General features: G+C 36.5%; 3 protein-coding genes across 3 annotated transcripts in view; all 3 read left to right on the forward strand.

The window, feature by feature from the left end:
• LOC136241512 (dedicator of cytokinesis protein 9-like) overlaps positions 1–4,791 on the forward strand; it is a 42,133-nt gene extending 37,342 nt beyond the window's left edge. The window contains exons 46-58 of the mRNA XM_066032735.1: positions 77–154; positions 242–379; positions 431–488; positions 547–659; positions 717–839; positions 890–1,003; positions 1,055–1,198; positions 1,247–1,457; positions 1,511–1,587; positions 1,917–2,030; positions 2,330–2,427; positions 4,338–4,473; positions 4,524–4,791. Coding sequence (XP_065888807.1) covers positions 77–154; positions 242–379; positions 431–488; positions 547–659; positions 717–839; positions 890–1,003; positions 1,055–1,198; positions 1,247–1,457; positions 1,511–1,587; positions 1,917–2,030; positions 2,330–2,427; positions 4,338–4,473; positions 4,524–4,655 — 1,536 coding nt within the window. The 3' untranslated portion in view covers positions 4,656–4,791. The remainder of the gene's footprint in view (positions 1–76; positions 155–241; positions 380–430; positions 489–546; positions 660–716; positions 840–889; positions 1,004–1,054; positions 1,199–1,246; positions 1,458–1,510; positions 1,588–1,916; positions 2,031–2,329; positions 2,428–4,337; positions 4,474–4,523) is intronic.
• Positions 4,792–12,147: 7,356 nt separating this feature from the next.
• LOC136241515 (uncharacterized) lies at positions 12,148–16,671 on the forward strand. Its single transcript, XM_066032739.1, has 6 exons — positions 12,148–13,402; positions 13,466–13,571; positions 14,116–14,333; positions 15,291–15,336; positions 15,903–15,984; positions 16,515–16,671. The coding sequence occupies exons 1-6, from the start codon at positions 12,926–12,928 to the stop codon at positions 16,528–16,530; spliced, it is 945 nt and encodes a 314-aa protein (XP_065888811.1). The 5' UTR covers positions 12,148–12,925; the 3' UTR covers positions 16,531–16,671.
• A 59-nt stretch (positions 16,672–16,730) lies between these two features.
• LOC136241513 (uncharacterized) lies at positions 16,731–23,102 on the forward strand. The gene is made up of 33 exons (XM_066032736.1): positions 16,731–16,866; positions 16,913–17,018; positions 17,068–17,151; positions 17,204–17,384; positions 17,444–17,531; positions 17,582–17,655; positions 18,819–18,891; positions 18,949–19,211; positions 19,292–19,759; positions 20,087–20,140; positions 20,192–20,245; positions 20,297–20,350; positions 20,402–20,461; positions 20,513–20,572; positions 20,624–20,683; positions 20,735–20,794; positions 20,846–20,899; positions 20,951–21,010; positions 21,062–21,121; positions 21,173–21,226; positions 21,278–21,337; positions 21,499–21,552; positions 21,604–21,657; positions 21,709–21,768; positions 21,820–21,879; positions 21,931–21,990; positions 22,042–22,095; positions 22,151–22,174; positions 22,240–22,293; positions 22,390–22,452; positions 22,508–22,600; positions 22,662–22,764; positions 22,818–23,102. The coding sequence occupies exons 2-31, from the start codon at positions 16,977–16,979 to the stop codon at positions 22,570–22,572; spliced, it is 2,511 nt and encodes an 836-aa protein (XP_065888808.1). The 5' UTR covers positions 16,731–16,866; positions 16,913–16,976; the 3' UTR covers positions 22,573–22,600; positions 22,662–22,764; positions 22,818–23,102.
• Positions 23,103–23,374: the final 272 nt, after the last annotated feature.

The following is a 23,374-nucleotide window of genomic DNA, read 5'->3' on the forward strand; positions in this document are numbered from 1 at the left end:
CGTGTAAAGCTGTTTACTGTTCAAAACTAGATTGTAATTCATTGTTACCTTCGAGTTTCTTTCATTTTCACACTAGAAAACTACTTTTCCTAATGAAGTTTGTGAGATAGTTAAACGACTGAAAACTGTGCTCAATGCTACCAGTCAAATGAAGGTAATTTACTAAGCATATTGTATTGATATGAGGGATTTACTTTGCCCATTGAGTTAAACATTATGATTTACTGCCTGTAATGTATAGGAACATAAGGATGATCCTGAACGACTATTAGAATTGCATTATAGTCTTGCAAAATCATGTGGTGATTCACCTCAACTACGTCAGACTTGGCTAGAGAGTATTGTAGCTTTGCATAGAAGACAAGGAAATTTTTCTGAGGTATTTGCATGTTTGTTAGGGTATTGTGTCTACCATTTTATGCTCCTATAGGCTGCTTACTGTTGTATTCACATTGCCGGTCTTATAACAGAATACTTAAAATTAAAAGGTACTTTTAATGTAGTAAACTACATGTTACAATATTTACATTATTGACCACCACACAGGACTTTACAAAAGTGGATGTCAAGTTTTTGAAACAGTTTCTCCAAATATTGCCATGGAAGAGTCTGGTATCAAGGAAGACAAAGAATTTAGTGAAAGTTGTCAATACTCAGAGGTGTGTTCATTTTCATTATGATAAATCACACGTGCATGACTCATCTTGTCCTTACAGCAAAATCTAGTAAATATTCTAGAAGTAAGTATCGACTATCTGTTACAAGCTGAAAGATATGAAACAACTGGTGAGATTTGCAAATTATTGATCTCATTTTATGAGAAGAACCGAGACTTTAAAGTAAGCAAAGTAGATTGTGAGTGTTAAATGATAACAGCCTTTGTCACCAGAAACTAGCAGAGATATACCGCAAGTTGTACAACGCATACAGCAAAGTGGTGGAGGTGACAGAATCAGGAAAACGATGTCTTGGTACATATTTCAAAGTTTCCTTTTATGGAGAAGTATGGTAGCAAAAATGAAACATTGACTAAGGTTAAATGTGGGCTTTGTAGCTCTTTAGAGATGATAACAGAATCACCTATGTATACAAAGAGCCTAAAGTGACCAAACTTACTGAAATTACTGAGCGACTTACAATGTTATATACCAAAAAGTTTGGGCAAGGTGTTGTGTGCATAATCCAGGAATCTGGGAAGGTAGCATATATACAGTTATAAGCATTACATTTTTTTATGTCTCTGTAGGTCAATATTTCAAAATTAGATCCAACCAAGGCATATTTACAAATCACTCATGTAATTCCATACTTTACTCCTCAAGAACTGTTGGAGAGGACTACTTCATTTGAAAGGAACAATAAAATTAGCAGATTTGTATTTGAAACACCCTTTACTAAGAGTGGCAAAGCACATGGCTCAACTGCAGACCAATATATGAGAAAAACTATTTTAACGGGTAAGTTCATTACTTACTTGTATAGTAAAATACGTTAATTTTATTATATTTAGTTAAACATTGGTTTCCATACATCAAAACAAGAATAGAAGTTATTGATACTGAAGTATATGATATTTCACCAATTGAGGTATGAATGTATACTAGTAAAAGCGTTTAATGGATTGAAAATAGAAATTTATATGCCTGCTCTGCTAACAGACAGATGGAGAGAAAGACAGATATGACAGACAGACAAACAGACAGACAGACAGACAGATAGATAAAATAGATGGATAGAATTATAAGTAATGGATGGATACACAGACAGACAGACAGACAGATAGACACTAAATATATATATACATATGTAACTGGGCTTGCAAAAATCAGGAAAGTATAGGAACATAAAATTTACCGTTTTTCAAACTTTCATCACACATTACAACTGCTATAATTATTACTCTTATTTGTGTATAGGTTGCCATTGAGACTATGCAAAAGAAAACCAATGATTTACAAGATGCAGTAAAGAAAAATCCACCTGATATCAAACTACTGCAACTGGTGTTGCAAGGGAGTATTAGTACTCAGGTATACTATGGATATTATTGTGTGGGGATGCAGGAACCCATAGTGAAGTTGATTCAGCATAACCTTCCTAATATATTATATAACTCCACAAACAGTCTGTTAATAGTAATGTTTGCATTGGAGTGGACACTGATACACATATACATGCACACAGCGTTCACAATATTGCAAAATGGTAAGATATGGCTTAGGACAAACATTTAAGTTTCTGAATGAAACAGACCTCTACATTTTATTATACAAATTGTAGATACTTATCAAACAGTGATATTTGTATATATATACATACACTCCTGTAGGTTAACCAAGGACCAATGGAGTATGCCAATATTTTCTTGAAAGAAAACAAGGCACGTGTATCTCCAAAGCACACAACAGCACTTAAGGACATCTATGGGTATGAAGCTGCGTGTAATTATTACACTAGAGGTTGTATATAATTGTATTCAATATATTTTAAAGTTATTAAGGAAAAGCAATAAAAAGTAGTGAAACAAGTTATGTAAACGATGGTATTACAGGTACAACATGAAAATCTCTTCATTGAACATAACAGTGGGGATTTTACCACCCAGCTACATAATATTATATGTTATCATTCATATCTCTTGTTGCACTTCTTTTTATTGCTTGATCCCTATTTCCTTTTAATGTACTAGTTTGTTTAGTTCTTTGTTAAAACTAGTTAGTAGAGCGACATAGTGCGATAGTTGTGCAATTTTTGATACAATTATGAAACCTTCCATATAATCCTTGTTATATAATTTTTTGGATATAGAGCCACCACATATTTGACCTTTGGTGACCTTTACAGCCATTTTTGTGTTATCGTTTTTGTCTTTATCTCCCTGAGGCATCATTTTGCACAGTATCAAATTAAAGGTACTGCTAAAATGAACTACTCAGCTTTTATTTGAAGTCAATAGGTGATTGCATTCCAAAGTTATGATCATTTATATTAACCATGAAATTCTATGAATTACTTGCCCAATAGTAATTTACACCCCAAGGGTAAAGAATTTTATGACTTAAAAATGATCACAACTATGTAGTGGAATGAGATACGAACTTCAACAAACAAAAGTCAATATAGTTCTTAGATCAACACCTTTGATTTGTACCATGTTTTAACGGTGTAAAATAAAGCTTCACAGAGATAAAGACAAAAATGATTAATTTTCAGTGAAAAAATGGCTCTAAAGGTCACCAAAGGTCAAATCTGTGATGGCTCTATATCAAAAACATTTGTCACGAGGAGCACAATTTGTGTGGAAAGTTTCATAATTGTATCACGAAGTGCATGAAATGCCCATTTTTTTGGTGCTATGCCACTCTACTAAGTATAGAACGAATAGTTATGATAATATTATGCATTTTATGTTGTATTAGGGAACTGCTTTACTAGAGTATCTCAAGTGAGAGGGGAATTTATGGTCATAATACCTTTTTCGCCGTGCACAACTATCCAAATAAGGGACTGTAATTAAGTGACATTGGACCCCCAGTAGATACCTGTAGTTACACTATAAGCCTCTTAATGATCTAGCTGGATTAATAGTGATCAAGCACGGAGACCGCACTTTTTAATGACCTAATTGCTTTAACATAGTCACCACCTTCCTTAATGATCCAGTGGTACTTATAGCAATTGATCATAGTGACTATGCCAACATAAGCAATTCTGTGGCATCTAAATATGCTCCTCAAAGATATTACAATACAGAAAAGTAATCCTTGATATGGTTCTGTTGCATGAAGAAGACAACAACCAGATGATAATGAAAAGCGAACTGCAGAGGGCAGACACTTATTAGAACCCCAAACAACACATGAATGGTGGCAATATATACATTGCATTGTCTATCCTCTAGCCTTGCAACAGGCAGGTCAAAAGTAGGGTTTTGTAGACTTTTTAAATTCCATATTTGACTTTGTGTTTGGGCTTTCTTGTCATTAACAGCAGATTTGACATTATAAATGCTAAACTATCATTTAAAAGTGCTTTTTGTCTGCAAAATATTTCGTTGATGATTTTTGGTGGTAGCATTTTGTGAATCTGTAGTTTATAAGTATGGTAGTACTTTGCTTTGGAAATTTGGAAATGTACTAGAATAGCTACTCACTCAATGCTATTGGCTAAAAGTATTAATTCAATTTTGTTTTCAAAATATAGCACAAATTATCTGATCTATGATAAATTGCTTTCTGTTGTGGTTATTAAATACTCCCAGTGCATGCAAAACAATATCCTTCTAAAATTAATGATTAATTATATGTAATCAAATTATTTATATAATATTTGCACAGACAATTCATGCACATCTGTCAAGAAGCGTTAGAGCTTAATGGAAGGCTTATTGAAGGAAGCCGTATGGCATACCATGAAGACTTGAGACATGCATTTATAAGAATGGAGCACCAGCTAAACGCTATCCTACCTGAGGTAAATCTGACTTTAAAATAAGATTTTATTTACATGTCTTTAATCTTTAGAGTAACTATTTATCACTAAGTGATGACACTACCATTAGTTCAACACTCAAACGGCGTAGCAAGAAAACTGCATCTGTTAACTCACAGCGTATGTCTGTACTGCTTTTTCAAGCTATAAGTGGTAGCAAGTAACATTTAATTGCAACATTTTATGAAGCCTGTCAGTGACACTCACCACAGAATTAAACTTTTATGCCTGCATATACACTGTATGTTGTGTTTTTATATGATTTTACTCACTGAATAATATTGGCAGTGACAGCATGAACAGTTGTATAAGCATGTCATTACTTGTGGGACATAGCTACTCCAAAGGTACATCACATCTATGTTTATTGGCTACAATTGCAACCACATGCATTACAATTTATTGTAGCTACTGATGAAATTTAAATACTGATGTGCACAATTAATGCTACAACTATTCAAATAATATAAGCCAGTGTTAAATCAACTATTTACAGTATTGCTATCAGAGAATATAATATTATAGTATTAGTATACACAATAAACATCCGAAAAGAAAGGATTATACTGTTGTCAGTGCTTTACAACAATAGATCTGATTTATAATATTTCACATAATTCCAATGCCACATGCATTCTGGTATAATAAGATCAGCTACTGTCTACACTTAGATGCACCCTTCTTTTATAGCCAAGTTGTAGCACAGGGTTAAGTTGAAACATTCTTATCAACTTTCTTTTCTGTTTCCAACCTTGTACTTCCAGCTAATCTTGATCAAAAATGACCCAACTGTCAGACATGGACAATTACATCAAAATAAAATGATTTTTTTTTCTGCTCAGTTGTCAGGAAATCTCATCTTGATAAGTGCATGCAGCAACTGGAGTATGTTCAAAGTGTGTAACCAAGTACAGTGGGACCTCAGATCCTACTTATCCGGATTCTCAGTTAACCAAACTATGAAAATGACTGTTCTTAAAATGTTGTTTATTTTATTTTAAAGTTATTTATACACAGTTTCAGAGGTACAGACTTATGGACTACCCCTGGTCCCAAGGGGCTCAGGTAACTGAGGTTCCACTGTACATTCTATACTGGATGATTATTCTAATGATTACAAGTCTCATCTTACCTCATATTGCACTGGAGGGTTTGTACAGAAGGCAGAGTTATTGAACAGCATGAAGTTTCGCCAGTAGAAAAAGTCCTAATATAATACACTATGTATAACTCTTGTTGATTTTATCACCCACACGACCGGTGTAAATAAATTAAGGACGTGCGCTATTTTCAGAGGGGGTTACCATTGCAACCCCCTTGTTTTCTGGGAGTAAAATGTGATGTTCAAAAACAGCCAGCTTTGTTTGAGCATTGCATTTATTGGACCAAGCATACACTACTAACTCATAAACCCATGGTTTTCCTATGAACTCAAATTCACGGGTTATTCATATTTATGACCCTATGAATACTTTCTGTTTCATAGGATATGAATTTTATGCACCCAATGAATTACACATGAACCATCACATGAAAGCACCATGACTTTAATATGAATTATTATCCCATAAAACCCATATGAATTGACCATGAAACTACTACCATACAATGGATGAATGTTATGAATACTCCATGAAGTGCACTATGAAATTTACATGAATGTCTCATGAATTTATTAATGAATTTTACATGAATTAATTAATGAAATTTACATGAATAGCTATATTAATGAAATTTACAATTTAGCAATGAAATTTACATGAATATCTCATGAACTTATCAATGAAATTTACATGAACATCCTATGAGATACCATAAAAATGTTCTGGATCTGACATCATGAAATAATTAATGTCTATGCCGGACAGAAAATGCTATGCTATTAAGAATCACAAAACAGCAACTCCAAAACACCTACAAATTGAATTTCAATGTAATTACAACTTATCATGAATTACAACAGTTGAAAGACATTATATTATACCCATGTCCCGTACGTATTGTGATAATGGACCACAAATCTGCCAATATATCATGTATTGCTATTATGCACGTAGCTAAACTTTTATTTGAAAGTTCTGGAATCACAGAGCAGCTAATAGCATATAAATATCTAAGTTGAATTGTGCACATACTAAACAGTTTCTAAGTTACATATACGTAAACAAAATGATATGTAAATTCAAGACTTAAAACATTATATGCAGACGTATTGGTATTTGCAAAATAAAACCGTCTGTTCCATTTGCTAATACATATCTAAGTGTGCATGGAAAAAAAAGTAAAAAAATAAAACCAGCTGAACACTCGTCCTGAAGTTCCTACTATAGCACCCACAAAAATAATTATTTTAGGGGCAGGTACCTGTAACCAGAGTAATGGATACAGCTAAGATGTGCTTAGTCTACCATTTATCCAAATTAAGCAGAGAAGAAGAATACTACAGTATTAGCAATAAGCATTAAAGATGAAATAAAGTCCAACTCTGCTCCCAAAATGCTACTCAACAATTCATGACAACGAACATCAGCCAGTTCCTCTAATTTAAAGATTATCACAAAGGGTGTAGGTGACTAAGTGATTTTGTAAACTATAGGTTAATTTTAAAATGCTGCGGTGACCACTGTACCGATACATCGAATGTGTATCTTGTCATACCCTATGGCTACTTTTTGCCATCAAACACAGAATGGAACAATTTGTATTGATTCACCAAACACTCGACACTACTCACAAGACATCATGTGTGATTAAATTAGTCTTTGATTCAGGTGTTGGAAGTACCAATAAGTGAACACATTTACTTTTCCTATTCTCTCCCTTGGTCTCACCAATGTTGCTACACTAGCAACATGTAATAAAGCAAGCAGCACTTTCAAAGTGTTCTATGTAGCTCATTCGATCTGGTCTGTCCCATTCCTTAGTGGTAACCCTTGTAAGTTTGTAGCCTAGTGCATCTTAATAATGTTTAAATAAAATTCCTTGTATTTATTCAGGGTGCTAACTTAGTAGACAACAGTTGTGGCCCTAACAGTTAAGCAGCTGAAAACACTGATATAATGTAGCTACATATGCATGTTCAGTACCATAACACTCAGAAATGGGCAAACATCAACTATAACTTCCAGGTGAAGGTTGTGATATGAAATTCCTAGCATGGTCTCCTTCACTTCAATTTAAGCTTTACCTTTTGCGAGGCTCCCATCTTTATAAATTGTATTAGCATTTCTCTTCCTTGTTTGCTAGTAGAACTCTAATTGATAAACAAGCATGGCTTGTTCCACACACTAGTTCGTGTAATAAAACATTGTTCCGCGATAATTAGCATTTCAGGTGAGCCTACAGACCATCTATGTACAGACGAACAGCCAGCAATTCCAGACAAAACAAAACCAGCCCCAAGAGTCAAATAAATTCCTTACTATAAACTACAAGTTGTAAACTACTTTAATTACTCAACTAAAGCTACTAGTACTTTCACCTCAACTTTCACTGTTGCTATGACTGACTGGTTACTAAGCAATTCTGCGTGGTGCGCATTAATTAGAGTTACTAACAATTTATTATTATTATTATTTCTTTACAGTGACCAGCACTGAAGGTCTGACAGCAACATGTGCTGCAGCCTTAGGATTACCTAACCTAATTTTAAGGACTTAGACCTAGTGACTTGACTTACTTCATGTAGTTTTCATAGACTATATTCCAGACAAGTTATCAGTATTCATGGTTATTTCATAGGTTGTACAGTATTTCATGGCATGGCAAATCATCAATGTGATGTAAATTATCCACTTGTAAAGTTCATGTGTATTTTCATAGAGTGCCACCAAGAAGCGATAAAATTGTTTTCATAGGGTTTCCATGACCATGTAAAATGGAAAAATATTTTCATACGTAACAAAGGGATTCATGCACTTTTCATAAGGAAAGCAGGATTACTGATGTCTCCCATGTGTGTAAATCCATAGGCATTTCATAGAGTATTGTGATAAATTCATGGGAATTTCCCTACACTATGAATATACCGTGAACGCTTTTCAGGGTAAATTCATGTGTAATTCATAAAATTCATAGATTTCATGGCTTAAAAAGTTACTAGTGATACTATTAGCTGCAACTCTCACACTATTAATCTTACATACCTGGATAATTGCTGCTTGGTGTAGGCTACTTTTTGGTAAGCTGCTAGAATTTCATGAAGTGAGTGGCAGCTGTTTGAAGATCATATTGTCTGATAATTGATGGCTAATTCACTCTAGTAAAAAAAGATTTTGGTATAGCACTTGACACTACTGGAGATTTTGTCCATGAAAATCCAATGAAAAATAGGTTCACCCTGTGAAAAGTGAAGTATTCATTGGGTGGCCCCAATGAAATTTTATTTTCATAGGAAAATTTAATGAAAACCCAATGAAAAATGACCACTGAAAACTCTGTGAAACTGCTTTTCATGGAATTTTCATTGGTAATTTTTCATTGATTTTTCATTAAATCATCTCCTTTTTCGTCTACTTCCAATACATTCATGCGATTATGCAACTCGTCGATTCTGATTGGCCAGCCAATATTTTGGCTGGATAGCACTTCCGGGCCCAAGAAACTCGAGCATTGTCACCAGACGGTGTTTGCGCATTAGCGTGAGCCCGGCTGGGCACGAGACTAGTCTATTATCAGATACGAATACGGTAAATACCTGGCTGGTAATATTGCGTTCGAAGAATAAGAATTAATACGGTCAACAACGAATTGTATTTTCGTCAGGTTATATACTGATGAAAAAAATAATTTTTCAGTTTATATCCTGAAATATACTATGCGAAGCGCCAAACTACGTTGACTCCCTCACATTTGCTCCCTCTAGCTCGCAATGACTTAGGCTCGCGTGGTTCTCCCACTCGCTCTCCCACTGTGCTTATCGATTAGAAGTTATAAGCGCCTGCTTGAAAAAGGCACCTATAATTTCTAATCGAGATTATTTTTACCGCCAAGAATCTCATAATCTGTTAGCTCTACCACAGGGTTGCTGGTGGCTCGCCAAAAGTTTTCTTTTGAGAAGAGGCAGACGCTTCCAGACGAGGTGGCAGAAATGTTTGCAATTAAGCTGCGTGAAGTTATATAGAGTCTCAAATTTTACATCTCGTCCATGATTAAAAGTGAATATTATCTATGGTGCATGTATATGTATGTCACCATAGATAATACACTCCCCCTGGGAGTGTATTATCTATGATGTCACAAAATAGCTGCGTAAGTACAAGATTCCTTAAAATTGATGTGGGCGGTACCGGTGACGGGAAACAATGTATAGCTAAAATAATGATTGCCTTTCAATATGTTCCTATTAACTGTAGATCTGTCAGCTATTGAAAAAGGCTGGAGAGAGACCAGAGTCTCAAATTCCCCTATGACGTAGGAGCCTTACTTCCTGGGCGTGAAAATTAATCTAGTGGCTTTTTGGGGTGACGTCATAATCATAGCACAAGCAAAGCGGCTTGGTCATGGACACGAAACATGCTAACCGGCGACGATACAAACGTAGTTTCTAGATCTGTTGATTTTCTGCTCACCATGGAGAAGACGTCCAAATAGAAGTCTCAGTGAAGAAATGAAATGAACATGCAAGACGGCTTGCAAGCACAGAAGAGAGTGCTGACCGCTAAGGCTATACCTATTTGAAAAATTGTTGCTCGGATTTTTTAAGGACTGAAAAGTTAGGGTCGGTAGGTCGGAAAAAAAAACAAAAAAAAAAACGATCATATTTTTTAAAAAACCATTCCAAACGTGTCATTCCATTGTTGACAACGAATTGTACGAGGGTACACAACAACAGCTCCTTTCTTCGCTATAACAGATAACCATGCATTAACCGCCATTTCGGCTACAAGTCCGCCAACATCACGTGATTGTTAATCACGTGAGTTTTTTTTGGTCTTATAAAGAGGGTCGGTCGGGTCCGAGCAACAACTTTTCAAATAGGTATGGCCTAACCGTGAGTTTAGGCCACACCAAGTCAAACCTTAGTTTCTGGTCACCCGCCCGCATGGAAAACGTGGAACCCCAGTTTATGAGGACTATTATTAATATTACAGGCGCTTAAGTGCCAGTAGAAACCATGCAAGGACACTGATTTTTTAAATATTGCAAAAGATCGATCACGCGAGATACTCTAATAAAACAGTCAAGGAGTCTAGCTAATGCAGCACTCACACTATAATACCCTTAACTCTACCGCACTACTAAAACGTTTCTGACTAGTTTTGTATTTGATTATAAATAGCTAGAAACATGTATAGTGGGCTAAGACTTCAGATTTGAATGAAGAGTTTCTGATGTGCATAGCTATAATTATTTCAATGTGGATCAGCTTACTTTGCTGACATAGCTAATGAGACGTTTCACTTGGTAAGCAAAAGTAACTATAAATGAGGAGACTGCTGTGCTTAGTTGAATTATACATTGTTGTGTTGAACTATACATTGTTGTGCTCAGTTGTAGCAGTGTAGCAGGGACGGATCCAGGGGGGTCCAAAGGGTTCCATGGAACCCCCCTTTTGAAAGAGCCTCTCTTACTCGAGATACTCTAATAGAGCAGTCAAATCGAGATACTCTAATAGAGCAGTCAAATCGAGATACTCTAATAGAGCAGTCACAGTAGTCTTTTGATGAGCAGTGTAGGAAGCTATGTATCTAGTTATAAATAAGGAAATATAGTTGGTGAGGGCATCTATGGTGAGGGGTAGCTATTTTCAGTATAGGTGATGACCTTTTTTTTTTTTCTTCAACTTACAGCTAGGCTGAAGTTGGATCCACCCCTGCGTAGCTATAGCCATCAACAATTTTCTTAGCGCATTTTTGCAGAAGCATAATTACTTATGCCGTAAGAATATTGGTTAATAAACTAAACCAGCAAGAATGAGCAAATAATAATACTATACAGTGTGTCATCACAGTATACATACTGGTGTATATGTACGTCCATAGTCCTGATCATCCGCCCGCCCGCATCCTTTTTTGGGTTAGGCAGTGACCAGAAACTAAGGTATGACTTGGAGTGGCCTTATTGTTGAAACCCTGGATGCTGACGATGTGATTGCATGATGAGCTTATTCAAGCAAAAATGATGGGTGGACCTGGCACACTGGAGAAATTCTGCAAAATTTTGAAGGGCAAACGACAGATGTTCATAGCAGAGCAACTGGAGAAATGTGAGCCTCGATGTGAGCATTAAATAGCTGTATAGCATGCGTACAGAATGAGGGTAGTCTCGCTTGGCCAGACCCTTTCCACGCAGCCGCTTATCGATTAGAAATTCACAATTTATTTTAGTTAATAATCAATACATTACTATTAAGGGACACACCCCAAAAAGTACGTAAAATGCTTAAAATGGTGTAAAAATACAATGATTTCCGTGTATTTTCGAAGCACCCACAACATTACGTAGTGGTACCCACAAAAAACAGTCTGCTCAGTAATTGTTGTTGTTATTGTTATTATCTACTTTACCAGTTTGGTTACTCACATACCTCTAAGGAATACTCCACATTATCTTCATGGCTGTAGCTGCAGCGGATACGTGGGCCCAGCACAGTTTCTGAACCCAGTTCGTCATTTTGCCCAATGTGTAATGTAATGTATTGTGGGATTCACCAGTTATGGGAATTTGCCTCAAACTAATTAGTTTAAACACAAAAAAAAAAACAGTCTGGAACATTGTGTACATGAATAATATACTTCAGTAATTCGAGGGAATTGTACGAAGAGTTGTTGTCCTAGAGCAGGCCATTCAGTTTAAAGACAAAAGTTAAGGAGAGCCGCTTCAAGAATAGTGCCACGTGAGTAACTTAGTTTAGAATGGCCTTGTTCTAGTTCCGTAGGCCTATATAAACAGACACCATGTTTCCCAAGCCAATTTTTAGTGGGTTTCTTGTGCGTTTTTGACCTTACCATGTCTGTAGAGATGCGGAATTCCACTAAATTCAGTAAATTTTAATGATTGACATTCCATAATCTAGCTCAGCATTGCTAAACTTTGATACCTTAGACTTTCCATAGCTTTGCAAATTAAAGTGACCAATCAGTTACAAGACCTAGCTCTTAGGGCTATTCTTTCATAGTTTCAGCACGTAAAAGAAGGCTTTACACAGATCCATATACATGGCAGCATTGCCAAGAAATAATTATCTTCTTGTAATTAGAGAATAATGACAATAATATGGTAATGACCATTTAATGTGGGTGCTGAAATGTGATGCGGGCAGAAGATGGGAAACTACATCCTCAGGCCTATCGTATTGCTAATTGTATTTTTTCTTAGTTTTGGTATACACATGCATGATTTTAAATGGCATAATGTCACAATCTTCATTGCATGCAGTGAATAGCAGAAACAATGCAATTGTACATACACTGTATTACATTTATATGCACTTATGAATCCCATTGCAGGTATTATAATGGCCTCAAGAAAAAAGGCCATTAAGAGGAGAAATATTCCTCTTAATATTGTTAGTGCTTCTAAGCGTTATAAAATAATGCACATCAAAGCACCAGTTAAAACTTTTGGTGCACATGCACAACAATATAGAGAGACATATGATGATGCTGCAGACCAGTGTGACAGCTATCAGACAAATGATTCTACTTACGATGAATTAGATGAACAACCACAGAATTCTTATGTAAGAAGAAAGGAAAAGGCAGCTGAAAAATGGGAAATCATACAGGACAAGGCATTAAGTACAGCTTATTGTACCATGGGTAAACCACACCTCACTTGTGTGAGCTGCAAGGAGCCACCTGCTGTAGTAAAATGCCATCAGTGTGGACCTCACACACACTACTGTGAAGCTTGTGCTGTGGGCTTACATCAATATTCTTTATTCCACCACCATATGGAAATTTGGCAGGTACATATGTATACATGTAAATATGTAAATTTCAGCCTTATTGCATATGTGCGATTCTTATAGGATGGCTATTATCAACCACTCCAGTTGCCTAATGGTGTCGTGCTTGACCGTATGCCTCACTGCAATGACATAAACTGGAGAAGTATTGTGTGTTTTGGTGCGGAAGGTAATTTTATTATAAACTGCATGTAATGTGTCCATGAGTGCATGAGATTGGATACTGTCCTAATGTGTCAAATTTCTTTGTCTCACTTAGAGACATTGAGGTCATGTGGAATTTAGTGTTATACAATCTCTTACCTAGGCAATTCTTTTGCACATTACTAATCCTGCTTCAGGAGAATTGTTAAACTCACATAACCACATGCAGCCTTCTTAGCTCACTGGGTGGAATAGTTATGTTTTCACAAAACTCCCAAAAGCTTTGCTTGCCTTAGTGTAAAATGTAACTTGCATTTTCATGCTCACACACATGCATATATATATACAGATAACAAAGCTGTTTTGTGTGTGTGCGTGCGTGCGTGCGTGCGTGTGTGTGTGCGCGTGCGCGCACCAATGACTACCATGCTTGTCTAGCTGCCATACAAATGTCACTCTATTTCACTGCATGTGTCTTACCAAGCATAGTGCATATTGTTGTGCATGTGAAAATTGTTAGTTTATTTTATAATACCTTTTGCATAATGAAATGCTTTTTCATTGTGTAGGACTCCCACGTGTTATAAATTTCCCATTTTGCTCCTGTGAATGTGATGCTGTTAAACTGATCAAGTTTGACTACTGGCCTGGAACTCCAGTTACTCCATTTGTGGCATTTTCATTTGAATTTATGAATCTGCTCGATTCACTGTTGGTTGAATGTCATGTACCAGTGCAGGATTTTACACAAGCATGGTCTTATTTGATTTCTAAGAAACTAGTTAAGGTACTGTTTACATATGTGCAGAGACAATTATAATTTTGTCAAATCCCAGTGAAAATGTCAGGCAACCTTAAGCATTGCCTGACATTGATAAGCAATTCGTCATAATAGGGAAATCCTTACAATACATTGACAAAATAGAGTGACTCAACCTAAAATAATAATACAATCATTGTTGTCAAATTGTGTTTGCTATTATTGACAATGCTTCACTATTAAAAAACTCTACAACTTTCTTCTATTTTGATCTGACATTTTATCAGGCAGGTTCCATTATGGTCGGCCATGTATGATATTTGCCTGACAAATGGCCTATGTCAGGCAGTAATAATTGACTCTGCATATGTGAGTAATATATAGTACAGTACATAATATAGTGCATAGTAATTCTATTGTATTATCTGAGGCTTTTAGTACATACAGGGCCGCCCACAGGGGGGGGGGGGCAACTGGGGCATTTTGCCCCGGGTCCCCAGCCTGAAAGGGGCCCCAGGAGGCCCCATGAAGGGCCCCCTGAATACCTGTTTAAAAGATCGATATACTCTAATAGAGCAGTCAGATCTAAATACTCTAATAGAGCAGTCACAGTATTCTTCAGAGGAGCAGTGTAGCAAGCTTATAGATAAGGAGATATGGTTGGTGATGGGTAGTTATTGTCATTGCCAGCAGGTTGTGACCTTTTTTTTTTTTTTTTTTTTGGTCTTCACCTTACAACTTGGGTGAAGGGCCCCACTTTAACTCTTTGCCCTGGGCCCCTTAATTTCTCTGGGCGGCCCTGAGTACATATGTGCTTAGGTGTAGACAGCAGTTTTATATTTTATACCTTAGTTGTTAACAGCTTTGTCTCAGACTTCCTGTTTTATAGCTATATCATGTACCACACACATGAGTATGTATATGTATGTATGCATGCATGTATTCTTATTATATTATAATAATGTATACCGTGATTGTTTACAGATGCCATGCAATCTGTATCCAGTGTTGATTGACTCATTTGAGGAGTGTAGGTACTTTACTTACTGTAAATATATAATAGTAAAACTGAAATGATTATGAAATCTTATAGTGCATCTTGGCCATGTTAGTTATCTTCTTGGCTATACTGTATGTGCTTGTTCTGTGGTTTTATTACCTTTGCTGTGCTAGTTATTTAATACTATACTGTGTACATACGATTATTAAAATTTTTGTTTCTACATAGTATAGCAAGAATGAATTCCATTATTTACTCTTGATAGTAGTCATACTGTAATGGAGCAACTGCGTGCATGGTAAAATATTTTTTCAGCATATGGTGCATCAGAAAACAATTCTGATTTGCATCATTATTACCGCATGTGAATGAAACTGATTAACTTTTGCATTTTCATTCACATACATTACACATGTAGTGGTGTGGCAACTAATGCGGAGGTTAACTTCAATTCTAGTTACAATCACCTCATAATTTGAGCCAATTTTTTTGTCTCATTGGTGTCCTAAGTTTGGCTGTACTTCTAGTTATTAAGGCGGACATTTTTACACAATTTGTGTGCAGGGATATTGGTGTAACTACATTGTATATTTCAGGCATTTCCAAAGAAGGATTGACTCCTTGTATGGTGTACCTGGTGTATCTTTTCTTGATTATTCATGTCCTGCTTGTTCTAAGGTGCTTATTAATGATGCATGTGCATCTATTTGTAACATGCACTCTGACATTGGCTTAATATCATCTGTAAGGTATATCTAGGTATAGTATTGTGTATATACCATGAAAACATGTGCAAGCTAGCAAACCTACGTACACTGTGTATCCAAGAGACTCTTGTTACACAATGTAGGCAAGAGGAGTTGACAAACTAATCAAAGGGCATGAGAGGGAAGGGGTGAAGGTAAAAGAGCAGTCCTCTTATATATAAGACCTATAGAATGCAAGATATTTATGATTAGGGCTTGCATATGCTAAAAAAATTCTGAGAAAATTATTGCTAATTTCAACATGTGTACAGCTATTTTCTTTTATTACATGTAATTGTACATATGTGGTAATCTACAAACCTTTTATAGATAATGAGCTGTATCAAGAGATTTCCTTGTTTTGAAATTGAATTACATTTCACCAAATGAAATTATTGACTTGTATATGTGTGATTAAAAACATTGAGCAATTTTCAACTTATTACTGCAATATACGTATAGGAAAATGGATCACTGATAGTATCAGTAGATGCTATATTTGGTCTTTGTCGAAAAAAATCTGCCGGAAGAAGTGTGCGTACTCCACTAAGTGGAACAACAGTATTTGAGCCACAAGATGAAGTGAATGCTTTTGTAGCTTCTCAAGGTCACCATAATGCAAGTACTGAGGTCAGTTAAGTTATATTGTATAATAAAACCTTATTTTAATACTGCAGAATTGCAGTAATTTTCTAGCTGGCAATGAATTGCGATCTAACAAGCGGTTCAAGGCTTTAGATGAAACAGCTGTCATGGGTAGTGTCTGTCGCCATGAAGTCCCATTAAGATTTTTTAACTTGTTTCATGGTGAAAGGTACCTTCAGCTAGTATGTTATGTTGATACAATTTTTTTTTTGCAGAATAGGCTATGCAGTGTATATGATGGAATGTTTGTAAAGATATTTTCCAAATCAACACATTAAAATGTTATATGATGTATCTTGTACACTGAAAAAACATCTACAGGTACAATTAAGTTTACTAATCACCAGTGTTCGTGATTCATCTATTCTAGGCAAAGTCTCGTGATGACTTGCTAGCAGCCTTTGATCTTGCCATCCCCATTTTCCACTGCTATGGTCATAAGTTAAGTTGCCAGGTTTGTACTTTATACTGTTTCCTGCTCGCAAACATTCATTTTTCATTTTTAGATCAAGTTTAGCCCTCGGATAAATGAAGGCTTTGGCCTTAGCGATGGTGAAGGAATGGAAAGATTGTGGTCTTTTTTAAGACCATTTAGTCGTATGTCAAAGGAAATGGGTTCCTCTCATAGAATCGACGTCCTTAGTGATGCCATACTATATTATAGTCACAAGGCAATAGACAACATTGGTATGCTTATTTTGAATCAGTATTATAAATTTTATGTTGATTTGTGCTATTCATATCAGGTAAACTGATTTCAAAACGTTTTCACCATGCTCAAACCTTAAACAGGGAGTGTGACAAAGAACTGAATGAGTTGATGGAGATGTCACCAGATAAACGCATATGGGTATATAAATGTTTTACATGGCTAAACACGAAATAGTGCCATTCACTATTGACGATGTAGCAAAATGGGAGCAAGAGGAGAGATCTCAGCTTTTAGAATATTTGAACAGTATGTGGTATCATAATTCACACACACACACACACACACACACACACACACACACACACACACACACACACACACACACACACACACACACACACACACACACACACACACACACACACACACACACACACACACACACACACACACACACACACACACACACACACACACACACACACACACACACACACACTATACTACACTACACACACACACACACACACACACACACACACACACTATACACATGCACACACGCACACTACACACATACCACAAAGCAAGGCCTTCTGATTTCATATGCTCTTATAGCTACCAATAATATTGGACACCTGTGCAGTATACACTACTCAAACTCTAGTAGATAAGTGCTGAGCTGGAACTGCCATGTCTCAATGATGTGGGTACGCCCTACTGACACACAAGACCTGGAGAGTTGCCAATTTGATTATCAAGCCAGTACTCTACCACTTGATTGTAACAACACTACATGCATGCACACTACACACATACATACAAATCACATACTCATGCACACTAAATTCTATCCCACTATGGACCTTAATTTATAAGACTACATAAAAGCTGTAATCACAGGGATGTTACTGAAACCTCTGAATGCAGAAAAATTTCCGAACCCAGTACACGCATACACATTGTGTCTAAAGTAGCCAAATACATCCACTAACATTTAAAGTTATTGCTAAACAGTATGCATAGAATTGAATGTATGTATACCAAATTACTGAATTAGTAAAGTAGTACTACTGTACATATGCAGAATTGTGTATGCATCTATTTACAGTGCAGTGATGCAAAGTCCTTCCAAAACAAATGCATGCACTAGGCCTAGCATACACTTTTACTACATAAAGGCGTAATATGATTGTTAAATAACCTAAGCTTTAAAATCTTAGGTTGTTAATCCACTATATCCTAGGGAGAAATCCTGTGCAAGACTTGCAAGTTTCCATGTAAGATTCTTGCATGGAAAATGTCCCTTTTCTTGCAAGTTTCTTGCAAGCCACTTGCAATCTTGCCAAGTCATTTTTCTCTGGGTATTTTGTAATATGGTTGATAAATAACATAATATTTTAACTACATTTCTGTATTAATGATGTTATGTATGCAGTGTAAAATGGCAATCTGTATTGTACCAATAGGTGTGAATGTAAGATTTTTTGAAAGCTGGAAAGCTAAATATGTTAAGTTTATTGATTTACATGCAGAGATCCGGTAGGCTGCATAAACAGATGTTCTAGTTCTATATGTATGTTTGTATTATGGTTTTAGAGTTTCAATCAGTTCAATCAATGTTAGTGAAGAAAACACTCACTTAGTTTCTCAACTTTGTGAGCAGGTGAATGATTATGAAGATAAGCTTAGCAGTTTGGAGCATAGCCATGGTGTTAACCAGAGGTGGTCACCTTCATCCACTGAATATCGTGAGGTTAAGGCTCTGGTTTCATCAGAAAACAGAACTCGTTTGTTGATAAAAATTGAAGAAGCAGCAAGGGAAAGATGGTTCTTATTGAGATTGAAAGCAAAATATGCTGGTATAGAATGTGTATGTGCTTTGTGAGCTGTACATTTGTTTGTTTTGTATATTATAGTTATTGCATTTCTATCACTGTAGATGGCCTTTCAATTGCTGTTCGGCTAAGTAGACGTATAACCACTGTCAACAGCCACATGAAAGCAATGTTGAATGATTTTAATGAAGGATTACCAGTTGATGACAGAATGTCATGGGAGGCTGCATGTAACATTCACCGCCATTCGTACACAGCTAGTCTTACTAATCCTGTTGACTCAATCCCTCTTGAAGTGAAGCATAAAGCTGTGAAGAAGTTTCAAACTATTGTGAGGTCTAATGAAGAAATGATGTTATTAACACAGGAAATGTCTAATTGCTTAGAATATTATGAAAAGCAAATATTACAGCTAACTAGCAATCATCAGGGAATCATGCAGCTAATGAACAGTGAACAATCTCAAGATATTAATAAATTATCTGGGTGCAGCTGTCTGATTGCAAAGAAAGTTGCCTTATTTTCTAGAAAACGTTTGGACCTGCAAATTATCTCTCAACAATATATACCAGGTATGTCTGTATATATTTACAGTGTATTCTAATGCAGAAGTGAGCTTTCAGGAGTAAGTATAATTTTATTCTTATATGGTAACCAAAGACCCTAAATATTTACTACAGTTAGTAGTACCCATGACAGTTATGAAATGGTAGCTGAAAATGTAGCTATATAGCAGACGGGACCCTTTGTTAGAGTTTATTACATGTACATTACTGAAATAATTCATTTATATTGCAAGCAGCAGTCACACATTTGGAAACTGCCACTACAGGTGGGCCGGGCCACACCCTCTGTTGAGTCATTTTATATATTAGCTCACTTAATTTCTTTATCAACAGTTAGTTCCATGTGCCCAAACACTGCCAATGTAGATGGGGCAGGCCACACCCTCAGTAAGTGTTGAGTTATTTATGTATAAGCTCACTTAATTTCTTTATCAACAGTTAGTTCCGTGTGCCCAAGTACTGCCAATGTTGGTGAGGTAGGCCACACCCTCGGTAAGTGTTGAATTATTTATGTATTGGCTCACTTAATTTCTTTATCAACAGTTAGTTCCGTGTGCCCAAGTACTGCCAGTTTAGGTGGAGCAGGCCACACCCTCGGTAAGTGTTGAATTATTTATGTATTGGCTCACTTAATTTCTTTATCAACAGTTAGTTCCGTGTGCCCAAGCACTAGTACTTCCAATGTTGGTGAGGTAGGCCACACCCTCGGTAAGTGTTGAGTTATTTATGTATTAGCTCACTTAATTTCTTTATCAACAGTTAGTTCCGTGTGCCCAAGCACTAGTACTTCCAATGTTGGTGAGGTAGGCCACACCCTCGGTAAGTGTTGAGTTATTTATGTATTAGCTCACTTAATTTCTTTATCAACAGTTAGTTCCGTGTGCCCAAGCACTAGTACTGCCAATGTTGGTGAGGTAGGCCACACCCTCGGTAAGTGTTGAGTTATTTATGTATTAGCTCACTTAATTTCTTTATCAACAGTTAGTTCCGTGTGCCCAAGCACTAGTACTGCCAATGTTGGTGAGGTAGGCCACACCCTCGGTAAGTGTTGAGTTATTTATGTGTTAGCTCACTTAATTTCTTTATCAACAGTTAGTTCTGTGTGCCCAAGTACTGCCAGTTTAGGTGGAGCAGGCCACACCCTCGGTAAGTGTTGAATTATTTATGTATTGGCTCACTTAATTTCTTTATCAACAGTTAGTTCCGTGTGCCCAAGCACTAGTACTTCCAATGTTGGTGAGGTAGGCCACACCCTCGGTAAGTGTTGAGTTATTTATGTATTAGCTCACTTAATTTCTTTATCAACAGTTAGTTCCGTGTGCCCAAGCACTAGTACTGCCAATGTTGGTGAGGTAGGCCACACCCTCGGTAAGTGTTGAGTTATTTATGTGTTAGCTCACTTAATTTCTTTATCAACAGTTAGTTCCATGTGCCCAAGTACTGCCAGTTTAGGTGGAGCAGGCCACACCCTCGGTAAGTGTTGAATTATTTATGTATTGGCTCACTTAATTTCTTTATCAACAGTTAGTTCCGTGTGCCCAAGCACTAGTACTTCCAATGTTGGTGAGGTAGGCCACACCCTCGGTAAGTGTTGAGTTATTTATGTATTAGCTCACTTAATTACTTTATCAACAGTTAGTTCGTGTGCCCAAGCACTAGTACTGCCAATGTTGGTGAGGTAGGCCACACCCTCGGTAAGTGTTGAATTATTTATGTATTAGCTCACTTAATTTCTTTATCAACAGTTAGTTCCGTGTGCCCAAGTACTGCCAATGTAGGTGAGGTAGGCCACACCATCGGTAAGTGTTGAGTTATTTATGTATTAGCTCACTTAATTTCTTTATCAACAGTTAGTTCCGTGTGCCCAAGTACTGCCAGTTTAGGTGGAGCAGGCCACACCCTCGGTAAGTGTTGAATTATTTATGTATTGGCTCACTTAATTTCTTTATCAACAGTTAGTTCCGTGTGCCCAAGCACTAGTACTTCCAATGTTGGTGAGGTAGGCCACACCCTCGGTAAGTGTTGAATCATTTATGTATTAGCTCACTTAATTTCTTTATCAACAGTTAGTTCCGTGTGCCCAAGCACTAGTACTTCCAATGTTGGTGAGGTAGGCCACACCCTCGGTAAGTGTTGAGTTATTTATGTATTAGCTCACTTAATTTCTTTATCAACAGTTAGTTCCGTGTTCCCAAGTACTAGTACTGCCAATGTTGGTGAGGTAGGCCACACCCTCGGTAAGTGTTGAATTATTTATGTATTAGCTCACTTAATGTCTTTATCAACAGTTAGTTACGTGTACCCGAGTGCTGCCAATTTTGGTGGGGCAGGCTACCCCCCTGGTAAGCATTAGGATATTTATAGAGATGACATTCATTTATCATCCTTTGTATCCAGGTACTGTTCCTACCAGTCAGACAGGTCAGAGACCCTTGGTTTGTGTTGAGGTATTTACATAATAACTCACTTGTTTTTATTATCAACAGTTAGCTCCATGACTACAAGTACTGCTTCTGAAAGTGCCGCAAGCGAGAGTTTCAGTGCGTATTTTAAGCTGTTTAGTAAAGTGGTTATTGCTCTTCTTGTACTATATGTAGTGCAGATTTGGCAGTTGTTCATTATTTTTTTAATTTCAGTCGATGATATCCATGCAAGTTACCACACAGAGCTGGGTGATGTATCAGACTATTCTAGTACATGTAATAATATTATAGTTTTATTGTTTATAAAATAATTAACTATTCATTTTGCTAGCTATAGATTCTATGGATGAAGATTCAGACGAGGAGTTTGAAGGTCCAAAAAAAGTGGAGGTCTAGAGCTGACACTTGCAGAAAACAGCTGGAGGTAGATTCACTCGATCAGCATTACTTTACACGGTATAATGATTGTTTCATACATTTTGTAGGACTTTGAGCGAGAGTCTCCTCAACTAGTTTTAGAAACCTTGTTAGAGAATTCACAACTCCATTATGGTGATGTTGATATCAGATCTGCAACTACCACAAGAGGTACATTCGAGTGCAAGTTCATTATATATTCACCATTTGTACATGTATTATAGAGATCTGCACTAATCTCATACGAGCAAGACCAGTGGGTTCTTTTATGCACAGAGGAGATTTAAAAGAATATGCTAAGAATTTAATGAACTTAGCTAAGAAAGACCTTGAGAAGCAAAACAGAAGACATTTTGCTTTCAATGTGTATAAAACCAGTTGTAAAAGTGTTTAGATATTCCTGTACATAGTACTGTGATTATTATACAAAAACCTATTATACTAGATGCATTATAATAATGATTAAATACATCCGTTTATATTGATTTGAATCATTAATATTGTATACACCAAGGCAAAGATCTCTTCTTCAATTCAAGTAATGAAATAAAATCACAGTTAGCTTGATGAAGTCAATGTGTCATTACTGAAGTACATAGTTTGTAACTGTCATTGTATCAGAGTAGCTACAGCTTACAATACTGCATATAGGTATTCCTACCTTATATTGTGAGTCTGGCTACACAGAAGTAATGCGTTACAACAGGTAGCAGTGACTGTCCACTTACTGACTGGTAAACCTGTGTGAGTGTGTAGCTAAGTATCTCTCCATATTTAGCGC

This window comes from Dysidea avara, chromosome 12, assembly GCF_963678975.1.
Source record: "Dysidea avara chromosome 12, odDysAvar1.4, whole genome shotgun sequence".
NCBI classification, from domain to species: Eukaryota; Metazoa; Porifera; class Demospongiae; order Dictyoceratida; family Dysideidae; genus Dysidea; species Dysidea avara.